Source organism: Talpa europaea (genome assembly GCF_964194135.1).
Source record: "Talpa europaea genome assembly, chromosome: 1".
Classification (NCBI taxonomy): Eukaryota; Metazoa; Chordata; class Mammalia; order Eulipotyphla; family Talpidae; genus Talpa; species Talpa europaea.
Genome location: NC_140073.1, coordinates 3,218,662 through 3,236,512, shown reverse-complemented (window position 1 = coordinate 3,236,512; position 17,851 = coordinate 3,218,662). Strand labels below are relative to the sequence as shown.

Below are 17,851 nucleotides of genomic sequence, written 5' to 3'. Positions count from 1 at the left end.
CCTCTCTGGCTCAGAGTCGGCTTGCCAGGGCATGACCAGGCCCCAGCAGAGGCAGGTTGCAACCATGGGTCACGTTGACATGAGCATCTGAGTGTCCAGGCCCTTCTGCCAGGAGCTGGGCTGCTCTGGGGCTTGGCCTGAGGCTTCTTGGGCAACTTCTGAAGCCGAGCGCTCCACCGGGAAGGCGCAGGGGATAGGAGCAGTCAGAGGATTTCTCGCTGTGTGGCCTGGGGTAAATGACTTTACCTTCAGGCTTCAGGAGTTCTCTGCAAACCAGAGATAATAATAGTCCCCTCTCCTGGGGTCACTGGAGGATTAAATGAGGTGATATGCGTGCGAATGCTCAGCCAGGGCAGCTGTCATCCCCATCAGCCTCGTCCCAGGAGCTCGCTTCCCCTCAAGTCAGCCTGGGTGAAGCCCTGCCTGGGTTGGCACCACCCTCCCGTCACCATGACAACCTGCATCTCACTCGTGGGAGTGGGGCATCACCGGGGAGTTTGCTGGCGGGCTTCCCCCTTCCCCACCGAGCGCTGTTCCACCTGCTCCCCAGGCTCCATGCCCTGGGACCTACCACCCTCCCACGGGCGCTCGGGAACCCTATCTGCCTGAAAGCACCCAGCTTCTTGGCTCTAGAACGACAGATGGGGGGGACCCTAGGAGTCCGGAAATGCTCTGATTTGGCTGTGTCCCAAAGGGAACCCACAGAATGCCAACTGGCTGGCCACAGCCTTCCGCTGTGTCTGAACAGTGTTTACATTTCCGTGTGTGTGAACTGGCAGTGCCGGTCAGAAGTCCAGGTATCTGGCTTTTCTTTAAAGAACTAGAAGAGCCGATGATGCTGGGTTCCCAAGGTAACGGCAAAGCTGCTGCCCTGAGTGGGCGAGCGCACCGCGGCCTCACAGCCCTCCCTGGCGCCCGCTTACCTCCCTCAGCTGATCAGGACCAACTCTCTGAACCTCCCGGGACACAGGGGCGGGCGTGGGGGCTATCCTGTCCGTCTGTCTGTCTCTGACCCTGGGGCTGGGACCCTGAAGTTCACTCCAGCCTCCCTTTTCCAAACCTCGCACACACGCGCGCACACACGTAGAACATGTCTGGGGGGCAGGTTTGCTTCCTCGCAACACCACCAATCAATGAGCAGTCACCTGGGTTCAGGTAAGAGCTTGATGAGCCCCCAGGTCTTTCTAGAACAACTTAGTCAGACCTTCATCAATTCCTAAAACTTAGGCGTGGAAGCTGGGGCGTGGGCTGGAAGCCGTCCCAAGCGGTGAAGGACTGTTAATAGAATTTGTGGAAAGGCCTTCATTCCTTCCGATTTAAGTAAGAGCATTTGGAGTGAGCTTGTGGACAGCCTCAGGGGATCCCTGGTCAGCCTGTTGTTGTTCGCATGGAAACAAGGAGGGTGCCAGAAATAGCAAGTACCAATCCAGGAGACCCAGTCACTTTTTCAGGTAAACAGTGAATACTTTTTCAGCGTAAGTATATCCCATGTGGAGTTTGGGATGTACTACATACCACTAAACACAAACGTGAAATTCATCCTGTGCGCTGACTGGCAACCCGGGAGTGAGGTCTAGGAGTGCTTGAAAGGTACTTCAAATGCCATTTTTTAAAGATGCTATTTTTAAAAACCACATACCTTTGCCTGGCCCCCCTCACCACTCCAAGCGACAGGCACATGGGCCCCAGGGAGGCCAGGGGGGTGGGTGACCCCCTGAAGCCCTCTCTGCTGGCTCTCTTCCCTTCCAGTGCCATCCGCTGTAATGGGCACCATGGCCGTGGACGTGGCGGAGTACCACCCGAGCGGTGAGTGCAGCGGCAAGTCTGCCACCTCAGGGGCCCTCCCACCAGGCCGGGGTGGGGTGTCAGTGGGATACCAATACCCCAATACTGGTAAGGACAGTCAGTGACCTGTCCAAGGTCACACAGCCTTGGGGACACCCAGGTGGGACCAGCCTGAGGCCTTCATCTTTCTGGTCAGGGTGCTCCCTTCCAATGGAAGCGACTCTCTCCATGTCACTTGAGTGGGTTGCCCTGAGGCCCGTGGCCCACAGCTCCCTAAGGATGAGTCTGAGGGCGGGAGCCACTCAGCTGGGGCCATTCCTAGACCCTGCTGAGCAGCTAGTCACACTCAGATCACCCAGTCATGTCACCCAGACAGGCAGGAGCTCCCGCTTTCCAGGGTGCGCCCGGCAGGCATGGGCTCGGGGTGTGGCCTGGAGATCCCAGACATGCTCCAACTGCGCTTCAGCATCGGCCGCAGCACCCACGCCGTCTCCCCTCCCTACTTACAGAGGGAAGGAGCACAACCCCAGGGCTCCCAGCTCCCCAACAGCCACCCGGTGCCCCCCCTCACACCAGCTTCTCCCAAGACAACCCCCAGTCACATGAGAGCTGGGCTCTGGGGTCCTGAGGGGTCCTCACTCTTCCCCAGCGAGCACGGCAGCTCGCCAGCTCACAAGACTTACCCAGGCCTGGCGTGACCTGGGCTGGCCATGCAACCCCCGAGCCTCCACTTACTCCCCTGTGGGGAGGGGGTGGGGAGGCCTCCCTTCAGGGCTGCTGGGGAGATTCGTGAGCGACCCCACTGCCTCCCCACCACAGGCCTCCCACCACGGGCACACACGCCCGGTGCTCGCCTCTGGGCCTGCTCCGCCTCGCCTGGCTGCGTCCTCATGTCTGGTGCGGCGGTTACCAGTGCGGAGCTGGAGCCCCAGCTTCCTCATCAGAAAGGGGGCACAGTCACAGAGCGATCTGGAGCCCCAGCTCCCTCATCTGTGAAGGGGCACAGTCAGAGCCTTCTGTGCTGAGCACGCAGTGGGCAAACGGGCGAAGGCTTAGGACAGGGCCTGGCAAGTAGTCCATGGAGAGGAGGCTCCTCCTCCCGTTCCTCCGCTGGTCTCAGCTGAGACCTTGCCCCCTTGGGAGCGCGTCCCCGCCTCCCAAGGCTGGTGCTCAATAAACTGAGTAAATAAATGAGCATTAATTGTCATCATTTCGTCTCAACCTCCTGGGGCTTTTCCGTGCAGGGGCCCCAGCCCTGCCCCCCTCTCCTGCCAAGAGCACTAGCTTCCGGCAGGAAGCTCACGCTGGGGGGACCTGGCTCTGCTTTGCCACCTTTCCGCATTCAAGCCTCAGGCCCCAGTTCAGCTCCTAGCCCTGCCCGGCTGTGCCCGCCGGGCCAGCCCCTCTCACACGGTCCTCGGTCCCCTTGGTCGTGGTTTTCTTTAGCTCACAAATGACGTTTCAGCGCAGAGGTCAGGAGAGGGAGGGTCTGCTCGCAGCTCCACCACCGCTTGTTCTCATGGCCCCCCTTCCCCCCCCCGCCCTGGCCCACGCGCCCTGTGATCTTTACATCAAAATCGTGTGGTTATATCATGTTGGAGAGTGATTTATTTTTTCCTCTTAACAGTGCCCGAAAGGTGTCTCTGCATAGCCATGGGGACCTGCTGATGACCTCAATTGTCATTCTCAGAGGCCAGTGACATTCCTCCCCAGGACAGCCCCCCCACCCCACCCCCGGCCCCCTTGTGGGACCTTCTGGCCATTTCCAGATTTCCCAGTTAAAAATACAGCCATGATGACTCACACCAGACATCACACTTGCGGGGGTTCTCTCCTTAGAATAAGTCCCCAGGATGAGCCCATGGGAGGGCTGTTTCTGTCTTCATCGAGGTTTCCTGATGTGGAGACTGAGGCCCAGAGAGTAGAGGAGGTGGCCTGCCCAGGAACCAGGGGGCCTGCACCCAGCCAGCGCCCTCACCTCTGTGGCCGTGCGCTGGCACATAGATGTATTCCTGGGCCTCTCTCAGCCTCAGTTTCCCTCTTCTGGAAAGTGGAGTCGGGATAATGCCAGGTAAATGCCAGATAAATGCCAGGGCTGAAGGACGAGCCCTGACCTCCAGAGTGAGCTGTGGATTCTGGCAAGACGTGGCTGGCTCTGGACAGCAGGGGCAGGCCGAAGCCTCCCACCACCAGAGGGGCTGCCCCTGCTGTGTGACTATCCCTGAGTGACCAGGCCTGGGGAAGCAGTGAGGAAGGGCCCCTCTAGCTTCAAGTGTTCCACGCCCCCACTGGGCACCACGAATGCTCCAGGCTTTGTCCAACCCCTCTTCTTGCCCGACCTCCCAGTCCCTGGTGACTTACTTACTCCTTTATAATGCAAATTCCTCCTCCTCTAGGAAGTCCTCTCCATCTTGATTCCCATCACCCCTTTCTGTCTATTCATTTTCACCTCACTTCCTATAAAGGGCCTGGGCCTGGGGCTTACACCCCCACAGGGGCTTGCACACCGTAGGTGCTCAATGGATGGATGACGCTAAATCTCTGCCCCTGAAACACCCTACCCACCTCTCTCAACCTGTTACCAGGGGACTAAGCTGGGTGGAGGCTGGGTGGGGCAGCAGTTACCCCTGCTTTCTCTGAAGTCTGGCTGCCAGAGTTGGAATCCCAACACCACACCCTCCTGGCTGTGTGACTCAGGCAAGGTCTTTGTGAGCCTCGGTTTCCCTATTTGAAGTGGGCATTCAGGCAGCACTGAGGATGGTGTAGCGAACTGTATTTTCCAAGTGTGACTAGCAAAATGGAGTCCACCGGCTCACTGGCTGCTTTGGGGATGGAGGGCTGGGTTTCCAAGCATTGCGAGACCACACTTTTCAACAGGGTGGTCCTGCCAGGGGCCACACGGGATGGCATCATGGGTCACTATTTTGGGGAACAGTAAGGCTCCGAGAAGGAAAGTCACTTGCTGAACAGTGGAGAAAAAGCAGTTGTGCCCCTGGATTTGCCCCCCAAAATCCGCATAGCCTGAATCACTTCTCAATTGTGGTTGAGGACTTTTTTTTTTTAAATAACTGCTTTCTTGAGATAAAATTCACATACCCTACAATTTATCCACTTAAAGTGTAACAATTCAGTGGATTTAGTAGATTGTGTGCCCAATAGCACTATCAAGCTTTCCAATATATTCATCATTCCCCAAAGAGATCCCACATTCTACATTCCCCACTCTCCCCGGCCCCCGACAACCACCGACCTGCCTTCTGTCTGCACAAATTTGCCTGCCTGGACCCTTCATATAGGAGCAGATTCCCACCGCCGGTGGCCTTTTCTTTCCCTTCACATGATCTTTTCCAGACCCGTCCATGCTGTATTTCATTCCTTCTCACGGCTGAATAATATTCCAATGTTTGGATGTGCTATATTTTTCTCTTCGTTGTTTGATGGCGATTAGATCCTTCTAGATGAGGTTGAGGCAAAATGGAGTCATTTCTCTTTCTCCCCCTACACCCCTCCCTTTTCCCCAAACGGCTGCTTTGATTATCTGGAAACAAGAGGGCCTCTGAGGCCTCAGAGAAGTGAGAGCAACCCTGTTGGTTTAAAGCCTAAGGAATGAGTAGCCCTTGTTCACAGGGCTTCATCTGCTCCCGCCAAGCCTCGCTCCTGGGAGAAACACACGTTTGTGTGGAAAAGAGGCTAAAGCGGAAATTGCAGAGAGAATATGGCTTGAACCCCTCCACCCAGCACCGAGCCTGGCACATAGTAGGTTCTCAATAAGTGCTTGTTCAGTGACTAAGTCAGTGCTGAGCTCCCTGCTCCTTGGGTCTGTGAACACGGGGCTGGGGAGGAGGGTGCTCCCAGTGCCCGCTAATGAGAGGCTGCCCTTGCCTTGCAGTCATCAAGAGCCCGCCTGGCTGGGAGGTGGGTGTCTACGCGGCAGGGACCCTGGTGCTGCTGGGCATTGCCGCCGTGAGCCTGTGGAAGCTCTGGACGTCCGGGACCTTCCCCAGTCCCTCCCCGTTCCCTAACTACGACTACCGCTACCTGCAGCAGAAGTACGGGGAGACCTATGCAGAGGCCAGGCAGAAGGTGAGGCTTGCCTTCTCCCAGGTGCATGTAAGCGGTGCCTCCATGCCCCCACGTCCACGCGGGACCCGCCTCCACACCCCTGGCTCCCTCCTGGTGAATTCCCGCTGTGAGGGCTTGTCTCTTGCAGGCCTCCGACATCACGCAGTGTTAGCGCATCATCTGTGAATATGTGTTGAGTGAATGAATGTTTTTCATTTTCAAATCCATTCTGTGGGTAATCAAGAAGAAAACACCTCTCTGAACCATACCGTGTTGTCAATTGATGTTACCCCAATAAAAAATGAAGAAGGGCCTCCCTGGTGGCGCAAGGGGTTAAGCACCGCACTATGATGCAATCCGCAGCCTCTGCAGTACGAGTTCGATCCCCGGCCGGTCAGGGAGCTACCCACACGGTGCAGCAGATTTCCGCTGACTCGCCCGCTGCTCCCCTCAGCAGTGTATTTCAGTCAGTCTGCCTGTTCTGCTCCCCACTCTGTCTCTGGTGAATCCTCTCACCCCCCCCCCCCAGTCTCTGGCCTGTGCCCCAGCTCTTGTATGCCTAAATAAATAAATCTTTTAAAAAAAAGAAGGAGGAGGAGGAGAAGGAGGGGGGGAGAGAGGAATCTCTCCCAAAATGCCAACCCCCAGCGACCAGCAACTGTGAACTGCTTGCCTCTGGGTGGTGATGTGGGGAGATGTTCCCGTTCTGAAATATTCCTCTCCAGCACATTAAATCCACCCCCCAGTCTCTACTCCACGGATAGTTTCTACACAACGAGTGTCATTTCTACACAGAATTTCACACCCTGCTCTTTTCATCACACTTATAACTGCAATAGTTTCCCATATTATTGAGCATCCTTCGTAAACATCATTTTAATGACTGCGCAAGATTCCTTTTTAAGTGCGTGTCATGGTTTCCTAAACGCCATTATAAACAATGCGGTGGGTGTTTTATATGTTGAATGCTGTCTTCGTGTGGGATTATGTACTCGGAATGGATGCCCAGATGTGGAATTACTGCCTTAGGGAGGCTCAACGTTTTAGGGCTTTCAATTGATATTACTGATAGTTTCATCATTGGCCACTTGGCAGAGAATTTTTCTAGCATCATGTAGAGTTCAGAGAGCACTATCAGAATCTGTTACCAAGTTAGGGTCCCACGTGCTCATTCATTTGGGGTGTCAGGAGGGACCCTCACTCCATTCTGGGACTGGAAATTGACACCACTTGTTGGCCAAGGTGTCAAAAGCTTTCCAAAGGACTGTGTGCTCGGAGCCAGGATTTTAAGAAAGCTGTTTGATGCTGCATTATTTATCTTTGTGAAAAAATAGAAACAACATAGGTGCCCGCAGCAGAGGAGCCCTAACATAAATTATGGCTATCTACTCAGTGGCCAGTGGGGGGGTGCATTAAAGACTATGCAGCCACAGGGGAGATGCTTAGGGTACAAATATTTTAGTCTTCTAAAGTCCCAAAGTCGACTTAGAGAAAAGAAAAATGAAATTAAGGCAACTGTTGCCCCACAGGAAATCTCTCTCATGTTGTAAACATTGTTGTAAACGTCTTTTGAGGCTGCTGGGTCTGCTATTGAGTAGCTACTCTCTAGTATTCTTACCCAGTCCCCTTCTGCGGGACACTTAGATTAGGACGTTCCCTTTTTATAAACCTCACTGCAATGAACATCTTTATTTGTGGATCCCTCGCCATATCAACAAACATTTTGAGAAAAAGCTTTCTTACATCCTGGTCAGGGATATGAAATAGTATTAAACAAGTGTCATCCTAAGGCATGCGCCAGATTTGCAGAAGGGGGACCTGGATTGCCCTGAATGGAGGGGACTTACCGTGTCACCTCCTGTTGCCACCACACCATGCCCACTGCCCTTGCATGCTCCCATGTCTCCTTTCTCACCCCAGACAGTGCCTGCCTGGAGCGCCCAGCGGGCCAGCGCTCAGGGCCCGTCCAGCCGCAAAGGCAGCCTCAGCTTCGAGGACACCGTTGAGAGCCTCAGCGAGCTGGGGCCGCTGGAGCTGATGGGCCGGGAGCTGGACCTGGCCCCATACGGGCCGCTCCGGAAGTCGCAGTCGGCTGACTCCTTGAACTCCATCTCCTCTGTGAGCAACACCTTCGGGCAGGACTTCACGCTGGGCCAGGTGGAGGTGAGCATGGACTACGACAGCGCCTCCCACACGCTGCACGTGGCTGTGCTGGAGGGCAAGGACCTGCTGGAGCGGGAGGAAGGCGGCTTCGGGTCCTGCTTCGTGCGCGTCAGCCTGCTGCCTGAGGAGCAGATCATGGGCATCTCTCGGGTAAGTGCGAGCCGCCATGGGGTGGGCAGAGGGCACCCCGGGCTCCGCAGGTCCGCCCTAGGCGGGGCTAGAGAGCCGGTTTGGTTGGTGTTTCTGAGGGAGGACGCAGCCCCGAGTCTGGGGCTCCACCTTCAGCTCCCAAAAATGGCAGTGCCAGCATCCGACCCTCAAATCCAGAGTGTGGACATTGTCCATTTCCACACCTGCCCCTGGTGTCAACTTGGGGACCTGGCAGAAAAGGGGTGACACGCTCAAGTTGATTCACTGCGGGAGGGCTTGCCAACAGGACTGTTAATAATGGGGGGCTTGGGTGACCTCAGGGATGGTCTGAGGGAGTGGGGTGGAGATGAGGACATCGGATTCAAAAGGAGACAGGCGTGTAGGATGGGCCACTCCACAGGTGCTGGGCCCTCTGTCCAGGGACATGGTCAACCCACCACCCTACCTCAGGGAAGTCCTGGGGGAATGGCACCCCAACCTCCCTCTGACCGGTTTCCTCTGGTGAGCCCCACTGACCTGCCTCACCAGAAACCAGAGGTCAAGGGAGCCTGTTGAAACAGGCCGTGGAGGTCAGCTCAGGGCGGGGCGGGGCAGAGAGTAAACCAGAGAGGGGTCAGGGAGACAACAGCATCCCCCCACATCTCTCAACCTCACCCCCCACACCCCTCCATGCCAAGAGGGAGCAAAGCTAACACAAAACACACCCTGCCACCCAGAACGGGGGGCAGTAGCTCCACACTGGATTGCGGGACAGTCAGCGCACTGCAACCTCTGACCTCTGACCCGGCAGGAGGAGGCCAGAATCTGTTGGAGCAAGTGCCTCTGACCCCTCAGACCCACAGCATCCAGCCACATGCATGCTGGAACTAGCTGACGCTCAGGGCTGGACAGTCCCCCTCCAGGAGGTCTGGAGTGGACCAGTCAGGGGCCTGTGAGCCCCACGAGAGGGCAGCCCAGCTCCCGAGAGGCAGGCCAGGGCATGGTCAAGAGCAGGACCCAGGAACCCAAATGCCTCGTTTTGAATCCGGCTCCCCATGTCCTCACAACATGTCCCGGAGCAAGACATAAAAGTGCTCTGTGACTCAGTTTCCCATCTGTCAGCTGGGCATAATTCTTGAGGAAGGGATGGTTAATATATGCAGACTCCTTTGTAACCCCGATTCCGGGTAAGTGTCTTGGGCCCATGAGGCGTTCTCATCTGGCCTAGGCCCGCGCGCCTGTGGCCGGCCCAGGTGGCCTGGTCACACGCGTGAGGGGGGCGTCAGTAGCCACACAGCCCGCTCCAGAGCCAGTCCACCCGCGGCCCTCTCCTCGGCCCCCGTGGGAGGGACCGTTAGTGCATCTTACTGCTGAGGAAACCGAGGCACAAGAAGGGACTTTGCCCAGGACATCCCCAGCTGTGAGCAGGCATCGGGGCTCTGCCCGGTCCCCTCCTCCTCTCCCTCATGCTCACACAGCACAGGGCACGGAGCGTCGGGGCGGGGTGGGGGGAGCCCTCGGGCAGAGGCAGCAGCGAGGCTAATTTGGCCAGAGGAGGGCAGAGGGCCCTGCAGACTCCAAGTGCCCACAAAAGGGGGGCGCCCCTGGGGGAGGCGCCCTTGACTCCCAGGCCAGTGGGTGGGGCAGCTCCTGGAGCCAGAGCCCTCCCTGGACTTACTCCAAGAAGGAGGCTGTGACCATCCTCCCGCTGCTCCCAGGAGTGGGTGCTGCCCGGGCTGGGCGGCCCGGAACTTCAGGCGAGGTGCCAGGGATGGAGACTCGTCTCTTTCATATTGCCAGGCAGTTACTAAGCAGCTCCCCAGGGAGGGGGGCGGTGCTGCAAGAGTGTCTTCCCAGGGCGGCCCACAGTGCCGGGAAGGAGGCCAGTGGCTCCCACCAGGCAGGACTGGGCTGGGAAGGGAGTCTGCCCAGCCTTGCCCAGCCCCTCCCCGCTACCACCTGTCCCTCCCTCCAGCGGGCCTCCCTGCCTCCTGCCTTCCTTCTCTGCTTCCTTCCTTCCATCCACCCATCATCCTTGCGTCCTCCTATCCGTCCCAGCATCAGGCTGGCCCGGACATCAGTGGCTCTGGACGCCACGATCCTCTGCCCCCTGCATGCCTGGCCCGAGTCGGGACTGAACACAAGCAGGACAGACGTGCTGCTCAGCCAGCGCCAGGAGGGCTGCGAGGCCGGGGGCACCGGCACGGGCACGGCTGGGTCAGACTGTGGAAGGTCCGGATGCAGAGAGGAGTATGAGGGGGCTTCCATCGTCCAGGCTGAGACCCCCGAGAAAGCTTGTGAGGTTGTGGGGCCTGCAGAGCCAGGACTGGAGCCCAGCTCTCTGGACCCCCCTTGGGGTTCTCTCCTTTCGGGGCTCCACCTCCCTCCAGCGTGGCGCCCCCTCCCCGGGCCCTCTCTCCGCAGATCCAGCGGAACGCCTGCTCCATCTTCTTCGACGAGAAGTTCTCCGTGCCCCTGGACCCCGCGGCGCTGGACGAGAAGAGCCTGCGGTTCTCCGTGCTCGGCGTCGACGAGGACGAGCGGAACGTGAGCACCGGCGCGGTGGAGCTCAGGCTGTCGGAGCTCGACCTCCCGCGGCAGCCCTTCGGTGGCTGGCTCTACCTGCAGGACCAGAACAAGGTCCGTCTGCACCCCGCGCACCCTGGGGCTCCGCGGTGGGGGCTTCCAAGCACAGACCCCGCTGTGCAAAGCACCCACACCTTGAGGACATTTAAAGAGAACCTGAGCCGGCGCAGGACGGCCTACGCCAGGCCCAGGGTCCCCCGGGGCCAGCCTGGGGGCGACGTGGTTGTTTGAGCCCCCACTTTGCCCGCAGCAGCCCCGCTGCCCAGCTTTCCTTGGTCCGGAAAGGAACGTGACCACATCCAGCTGCTGTGTTCCACAGGCACCCCCGGCCTCCTTCCACTGCTGGACACCCTGCCCCCCAGAGAGGAGGGTGGTCTGTGCTCCACGGAGCAGGGAGGGGCCCCTTTCTCCATCCCACCAGCCTGGCACCCTAATCAGAGGGATCCTCAAGGCAACAACTTCCCCATGGGGAAGGAAGCGTCTGCCTCTCCCTGGGCCTCACGTCCAGGGCGCACAAGCCCGCTGACCCCGCCATCTGTCCTCCAGGCTGCTGACGCAGTGGGGGAGATCCTGCTGTCCCTCAGCTACCTCCCCACCGCCGAGCGCCTCACCGTGGTGGTGGTGAAGGCCAAGAACCTCATCTGGACCAATGACAAAACCACAGCGGGTAAGGACCTGCGGCAGCCTGGCTCCCTGTGGCTGGGGGGCCGGGGCCCAGCTGTTAAGCCCAGGCACCTAGAGGCCTCAGCAGGTGTGGGCACGGGCCAGCCCTCCCAGCTGGACTCAGGAGCCATGCCTGGTAGGAAGGCTGAGCCACACGGAAACCTGGGAGCCACAGAGGGTGCAAGGAGCCGGGGGTGAGGTGGGGGTGATGGACGTCAGAGCATAGGCAGCACATGGGGCCAGGTCAGGGAAGCATGATGTGCCCCACTTTCCAGGCCTGGCTTCATGGGGCGTCTCCTTGCCCAGAGGCTGGGTGCATCCTGCTCCCATTAAAGGGACCAGGGCAGCAGATGGTGGAGCCAGGTGGACCTGCTGCCTCGGGAACTAAGTCAGGGCACTGGGCGCTGGGGGAGGCTGCATGCAGGCAGGCACAGCCCGACACCCTGTGGGCGCTGGGTGCAGACGGCGACTTATTCTGCACGTCCGAGTCAGGCTCCACTGAGCAGGCAGCGAGGACACGGGCTGACATCTGCGTCAGGCCATTTATAGAAGGGAAAGTGGGAGGCCTGCCCAGCTCCCCAGAGTGTCATGGGAGGGGAGCTGCAGTAGCTGGGAGGTGGCTGCCTGAGTCCTGAGCTCAGCGCTCCTCCTGATGCGCCTGTGAGCCTCAGTTTCCTCATCTGTCAAATAGGAACAAAATAAAGGACCCAGGCAGGACTGTGGGAGAACATGGCCATAGCGCAGCTGGGCAGCGGCCGTGCGGGACAGGGCAGGGCTGCCACGGTGAGTGTGGCCCTGGCCCTCACCCAACTCTGCCCCCCCAGACCCCTTTGTCAAGGTGTACCTGCTGCAGGATGGGAGGAAAATGAGCAAAAAGAAGACAGCAGTGAAGAGGGACGACCCCAACCCAGTGTTCAACGAAGCCATGATCTTCTCCGTGCCGGCCATCGCGCTCCAGGTGAGGGGGCGCAGGCACGGGGCCCGACCACCAGCCCCCTGTGGCCGGCCTGGCGGCTCAGGGCCCCTGCAAGTGGACGGCTGACCTCAAGCCCTTATCTTTCTAGTCCGGAAGCCTGGTCCAGTGCCCACTAGGCACAGCCCTGTGGGAGGTGCTGGGGACATGGGCACTCATGACGGACAGGTAGGGGAGTCCCCCGATCACCCTCATCCACGGAGAATGAGCTAGACTTGGGGGTCAGGCAAGGGTTAGCTGTGCTGAGATCTGGAGAAGTTCCCATTGGAGGGAAACACAGAGGCCCAGAGAGGAGCCAGGGCTAAGCTGAGGGCCCCAGGCCTCCCAGGCTGCTACCTGCAGGGACCCTGCTGAGCCTTAAGAAAGCAATGTGCTCCCGGGAGACCCCTTCCCGGCACAGATCTCACAGACCCCAGGGTGGGGGCTGCAGAGGACACAGCCTGGGCCATGCCAATACTCTCTGCTTACATGCCTCCAAGGATGGGGCGCTCACCACCATCACGGCTTCCACCTGCGGGCGTCCTTGATCATGAGAAAGTCCTCCAGTGCCTGGGGCCACAACCTGCCCCCTTATACATGGGGCTCATCTCCCCTCCTGGGACACCCCATTTAAATTAGCAAACCTGGAACTCAGCCTCACTCTGGGGGTTCCTGATGCAGACACACAGCCCAACATTCTGGCTTGTCCTGGGTGTCCTGGCCTGGTCCTGCCACGCTCATGGGTTAGGTGTCCCCTGGGGGGGGTCACAGTACCACCTCGCTGCAGCCTGTGAGGGCATGAGACTCCGCGGGACCCTGGGGGAGGGGCGGGAGAAAGAGGAGAGGAGTCGGACCAGGTTCTAGCTGCAGCTTCACAGCTTTGCTCCCCAGCAAGTTCTCTCCCCTCGTCTGTCACAAGCTGGACATACTCCATCAGGAAACACAGCTGACACCTAAAATTCTCTGCCTGCTGCAGGCACCCCCTTGGCACATTACACATTGCAGTTTTGTTAGTTCCCAGAAGAGGTCGGAACTATTCTTGCCCAATTTCACTGATGGGGAAACTGAGGCAGTGAGCCCACGGTCACACAGCAAGGAGATAGTGAGGCTGGCATTTGAACTGGGGCATCTGGTGCTGTGGCCACGTAGGGAGGTGGCCGCAGATAACCGTGGGGTTGGACAGGTCAGCGGTGAGGAGGCAGAGCCAGGCCAGGCACCCCTAGGATTGCAAGCTGGAGCCCAGGAGCCAAGGAGGTCTGCTGGCACTGCCCTGCTCCCCAGCACCCTGTCACCTCCTCCCCAGGACCTGTCTCTCCGTGTGACGGTGGCAGAGAGCAGCAGCAATGGCCGCGGGGACAACGTGGGCCACGTCATCATCGGTTCGTCGGCCAGCGGCATGGGCACCACGCACTGGAACCAGATGCTGGCCACACTGCGCAGGCCGGTGTCCATGTGGCATACCCTCCGGCGAGACTAGCAGCCCGGCAGGGAGGGCGGGCACGGAGCCGCCTGGAGCCCGGTCATCTCGGCCCCTCCATCCGGACTGCCGCGGGGGAGCCGCCTGGCTCCGTGTCAGGGACCCGGGGTTTCCTCCCACCCGGGACCAGCTGAGGCTAGGCCAAGACCCCGAGGAGGATCTGCCCTCAGCTGTGGGGGCGGGGCCTGACTTTCAGGGCAGGTAGGCGCCCCGGCCCCCAGGGCCCAGCTGGGCCTCCTCCCCCGGACAAGAACCTTGGGGGCCAGCGCTGTGCCAGGCGCCGGCAGGCATGACCGAACATGACGCAGCCTCCAGGACAGCAGGAGACGAGGGCCCTACAGTGGTGACCTGCCGAGGGCTGGGTGCCGGCCCTGGCCCTGCAGATGGAACTCAGGACTTGGGGAGCACTCTGGGGGCTGGGAGGACCAGGGGGAGCTACGCTCTGAGGGGGAGCAGAGAAATAAGAGTGTCCCGGACAGGCGGCCCCGCCTGAGCACGGCAGGGCCACGGGCATCCCTGGGCTCAGCTCACCGGGTGGGCGCTGCGGCCTTCTCTGAGCAGGAGACGGGAGAGACCAGGCGGACAGAGCCGGGCGGGCCATGCGGGCACAGGCACCCCGTCCTGCTGGGAATCCACTCCCTTGATGGAGACCCTTTTGGGGCCCCAGGCCCTCGCATTCAGCCCCACACAAACCTGCTGTTCATTGGTGTCCTCCACTGGCCCTGGAGGGCGGGAGGGGCTCAGCCAGAGGGGCTGTGAGTCCCGGGCAGAGTTAAAGAGAACAAGCCCCCCTCCCCCCAAGGGAGAAGCGGGCCTGGGGCAAGGGAAGAGGCCAAGCGAGTTCTGATTTCGGTGGTGTGGGGAGCTCAGGAGAGGTCCTGCGGGGAAGCTAAGCCATTACCCCCCCACATGAGTCTGCCCACCCCACCCTGTGGGGTGTCACTGGTTGAGTCAGCTCCATCCCCAGGATGGCAGCCCTGGGGGGCTGGGGGGAGCAGGTGCCCTTCAGAGGTGGGGGATAGAGTCCCTGCAGGTCAAAGGGATGCTCCCCCGCCTGCCCCCACTCACAGCAGCAGCACCTGCTCTCCAGGGCCACCCACAGCTGAGCACATGGCAGCCTGTCATCCTGGGGGGCTTTGGAGACCCAGATCCAACCAGGCGTCCTCCTGATATGGGAGTGGGTGGCCCAGGGTGGTCATGAGACTGGAGGCAGAACGTGGCGTCCCCCGCCTGGCCCCCGCCTGGCCCACCCCAGAAGCTAGGCTGCCCACCCGGTGGTCATCAGCCAGAGATCTGCCAGCCCAGGGCAGCCCCGGGCCGGGCCCCCACCCTGCTGCAGCCTGGGAGACTCCTGACTCTTCCCGCCCCCCCAGCTGTGCGAGCAGACGCCGCCCCTTCCCAACCCCCCCAACTGCATGAAACGTGACTGTGCACGAGGACGGTGCGGGCACCGAGGATGCCCACTGGAATGATACTAGAACCAAATAAAGCTGGGGCAGGAGAGGGGGGCTTCTGGGGAGCCCTGCCTAGCCCTGAGTTACTTTCATCTCTTCTCCAGGAAGCTGGGGCTCAGGCCTCCCCACAGTGACTCCTGTCCCCCTGCTGGGTGCCCAGAGGGAAGGGGGGCAGCCCCTACGTGGGCCAGGCGCCCTCAGGAGGACCACGGCCGTCAGGCTGTGGGAGTCTCCCAGAAGGGGCCCAATGCCAGGCCGGTGGGGGGACAGCCGTGAGGCCTGTCTGCGAAGGCTTCCTGGGGGTGTCGCTGACCTGAGTCTTTGGGTCAAGGAGGAGAATAGCAGGCGGGCTGGCGGGCTGGCAGCAGCTGCGTTCCCAGCGGAGGGAAAAACACATGGGAAATGGCAGGAGCAGGCGCGCCTGGGCCAACTCGCCCACCTTACTAGAACAAAGTTGGGAGAGGGGAGTCAGGGGAAAAGGCTGAGAGGGGAGCAGGTTCTTGAGTCTAGTGAAGATGGTAGCCCCCCAACACTTGAGGTGGGGGCTGGTGTCACCCCCACTTTGCAGATGTGGAGACTAAAGCCCTGAGAGGTTAAGTCACTAGCCCGAGGTCACACAGCCAGAAAGTCTCAGGCTCGCTCAGGCCATCTGGCTCTCAACCACGGTCGCGCTGCCCCTTCCCTAATTCCTCCAGGGTGGGGCCGGGGGGCAGCAGAGAAGTCCCTCTAGATGCCAGGCTGCTCGGGTTCTCTCTGCCCTCTGCTCCCCTCCCCTGTCCCGGAAGATCCCAGCAGCCCCCAGGAGGTGTGCCCACCACAGGGCCTGACCGAGAAGGGCTTCTGTGCAACCCCACCCTCCCATCCCATACTGGGGAGACAGGCTATTTCAGGAGCCCCTGAAGGGTACAGGCCAGGGAAGGCTTCCTGGAGGAGATGGAAAGAGGAAGGCAGGGAGGGCAGCAAGGGAGGAGGGAGAGGTGACTCCAGGCAGAGGAACTGCCTGCCCAAAGGTGTCTCAAGTGTCTGGAGCCACCCAGAAGGGTCTGTAAGACTGGTGGTGGGGGGGGGGGGTCGGGGATGGGCAAACAAGGAGCCTGGGCCTAAATGGCAGTTGTGGTTGAGTTGGCCCTTCTGCCTGCCATAGACCTGGGTCAGCCGCTCACTGGCTGTGTGACAAGTCCCTTTCCCTCGAAAGCTTCAGTTTCCCCATGTGAAGAATAGGCTTAATAGACAAGAAGGCCTCCAAAGACCACCACACCTCTGGTGTTTGGGGATTCCGGTGTGCGGGGGCTGCCTGGGTTAGAACCCCAGGTCTTCCCACAGTCGTGGGCTCTTGGGCAAATTATCTTTGAGCCTCTCAGCGTCCCCATTTGTCAGAGGAGGATAAGACTTAGCCATGCTTCATGGGGGGGAATGAGGTGGCCCCTGGCAGGTGTCTGGCCCAAGAAGGTGCTCACTAAGCATGAGGCCCAGGCTTTGGGTAGACAGGCTCTTGGGTTGGGTGTTTGGGGTGGGGTGTTTGGGTGGGATGGGTGTTTGGGGGGGCATGGGGAGCAAAGGCCTGTGTACCCACCAAGGAATCCCAAGGGGCAGGAGTAACCCTCTGAATTCCCGCCCCCTAGGGACTCCCTTTGCCCCTGCTCCCCCACCCGGAAGCACCCCACACCCGAGCCAAGAAGCCAAGAGCAGACAACCAAGTGATGACAGTGCGGGGAGCAGAGTGGCCACACGGGGGCAGCAAAGACTCGGCCTGCTGGAGGGGGCACTCAGCCCCAGGGAGGGAGGGGCAAGGTGCCAGAAAATGGGGGGGGATCTAGACCAGGTGTGTCTTGGAGTAATGGAAGGTGGGGCTGGGGGGCCACCCGTCTGCTGCACCCACACTCTGGCCACGCACTATATTCGCTCATCCGCGCAATCATTTGTTCCTTTATTCACTTCAGCTGGTCTATGCTCGCGAGTGGCCGGTCTCCCTCTCCCCCTGCTCCCTCATTTTCCTTCCGTTCCCCTCCTTGTCCAGTCAGGTGGTCAGCTGCCCACAGCACCCTGGAGCACGCTGGGTGCCAGCCCTTGCTGTGCCCCAGGCTGCCTGGGGCTGGAAGGTCTTGCCTGACCACCCGTGTCCCCAAGGGGGAAGGTCCAGGAGGCCCCTCTGCTGTCCTGGAGTGTGCGAGGTGCCTCAGGACTCTGGGCTTGGAGCCCATGGGCCCCAAGGGACTGAGTCACCCAGAGGCTGGTGGCAAACAGCCACAGGAACACAGTACACGGAATCCTCACCCAGCAGACCGCGACCGGCCCAACTCTCGTGTGAAAATAAAGTCCAGGTCAGCAGCGCTGGCCAGAGCCCAGCGACGTGTGGGACACGGGGAAAGTGCCCGCCACCAGGGCCGCTCTCCTCGCCTAGTGACGAGCCTCGCTCTGGCAGAGGAAGTGGGGTGAGGCTGGGGCTTGACAGCAGGAAATGTGGGTTCAAATCCAGACTCCACGTCTGGTTGGCCTGAGTCACTCCCTCCTTCTGAGCCTCAATTCCCAAATCTGTAGAACAGCAGGGAGCAGATGGCCTGCTCTGCTCCCCGCCCCCCA

At 60.0% G+C, this 17,851-nt stretch overlaps 1 protein-coding gene across 1 annotated transcript; it reads left to right on the top strand.

Moving 5' to 3' along the window:
- Window positions 1-1,772: 1,772 nt before the first annotated feature.
- Window positions 1,773-13,817, top strand: SYT12 (synaptotagmin 12; the record flags this gene model as incomplete). Its single annotated transcript, XM_084252123.1, has 7 exons — window positions 1,773-1,806; window positions 5,675-5,868; window positions 7,768-8,160; window positions 10,564-10,779; window positions 11,272-11,392; window positions 12,213-12,346; window positions 13,644-13,817. The coding sequence occupies 7 exons, from the start codon at window positions 1,773-1,775 to the stop codon at window positions 13,815-13,817; spliced, it is 1,266 nt and encodes a 421-aa protein (XP_084108249.1).
- Window positions 13,818-17,851: the final 4,034 nt, after the last annotated feature.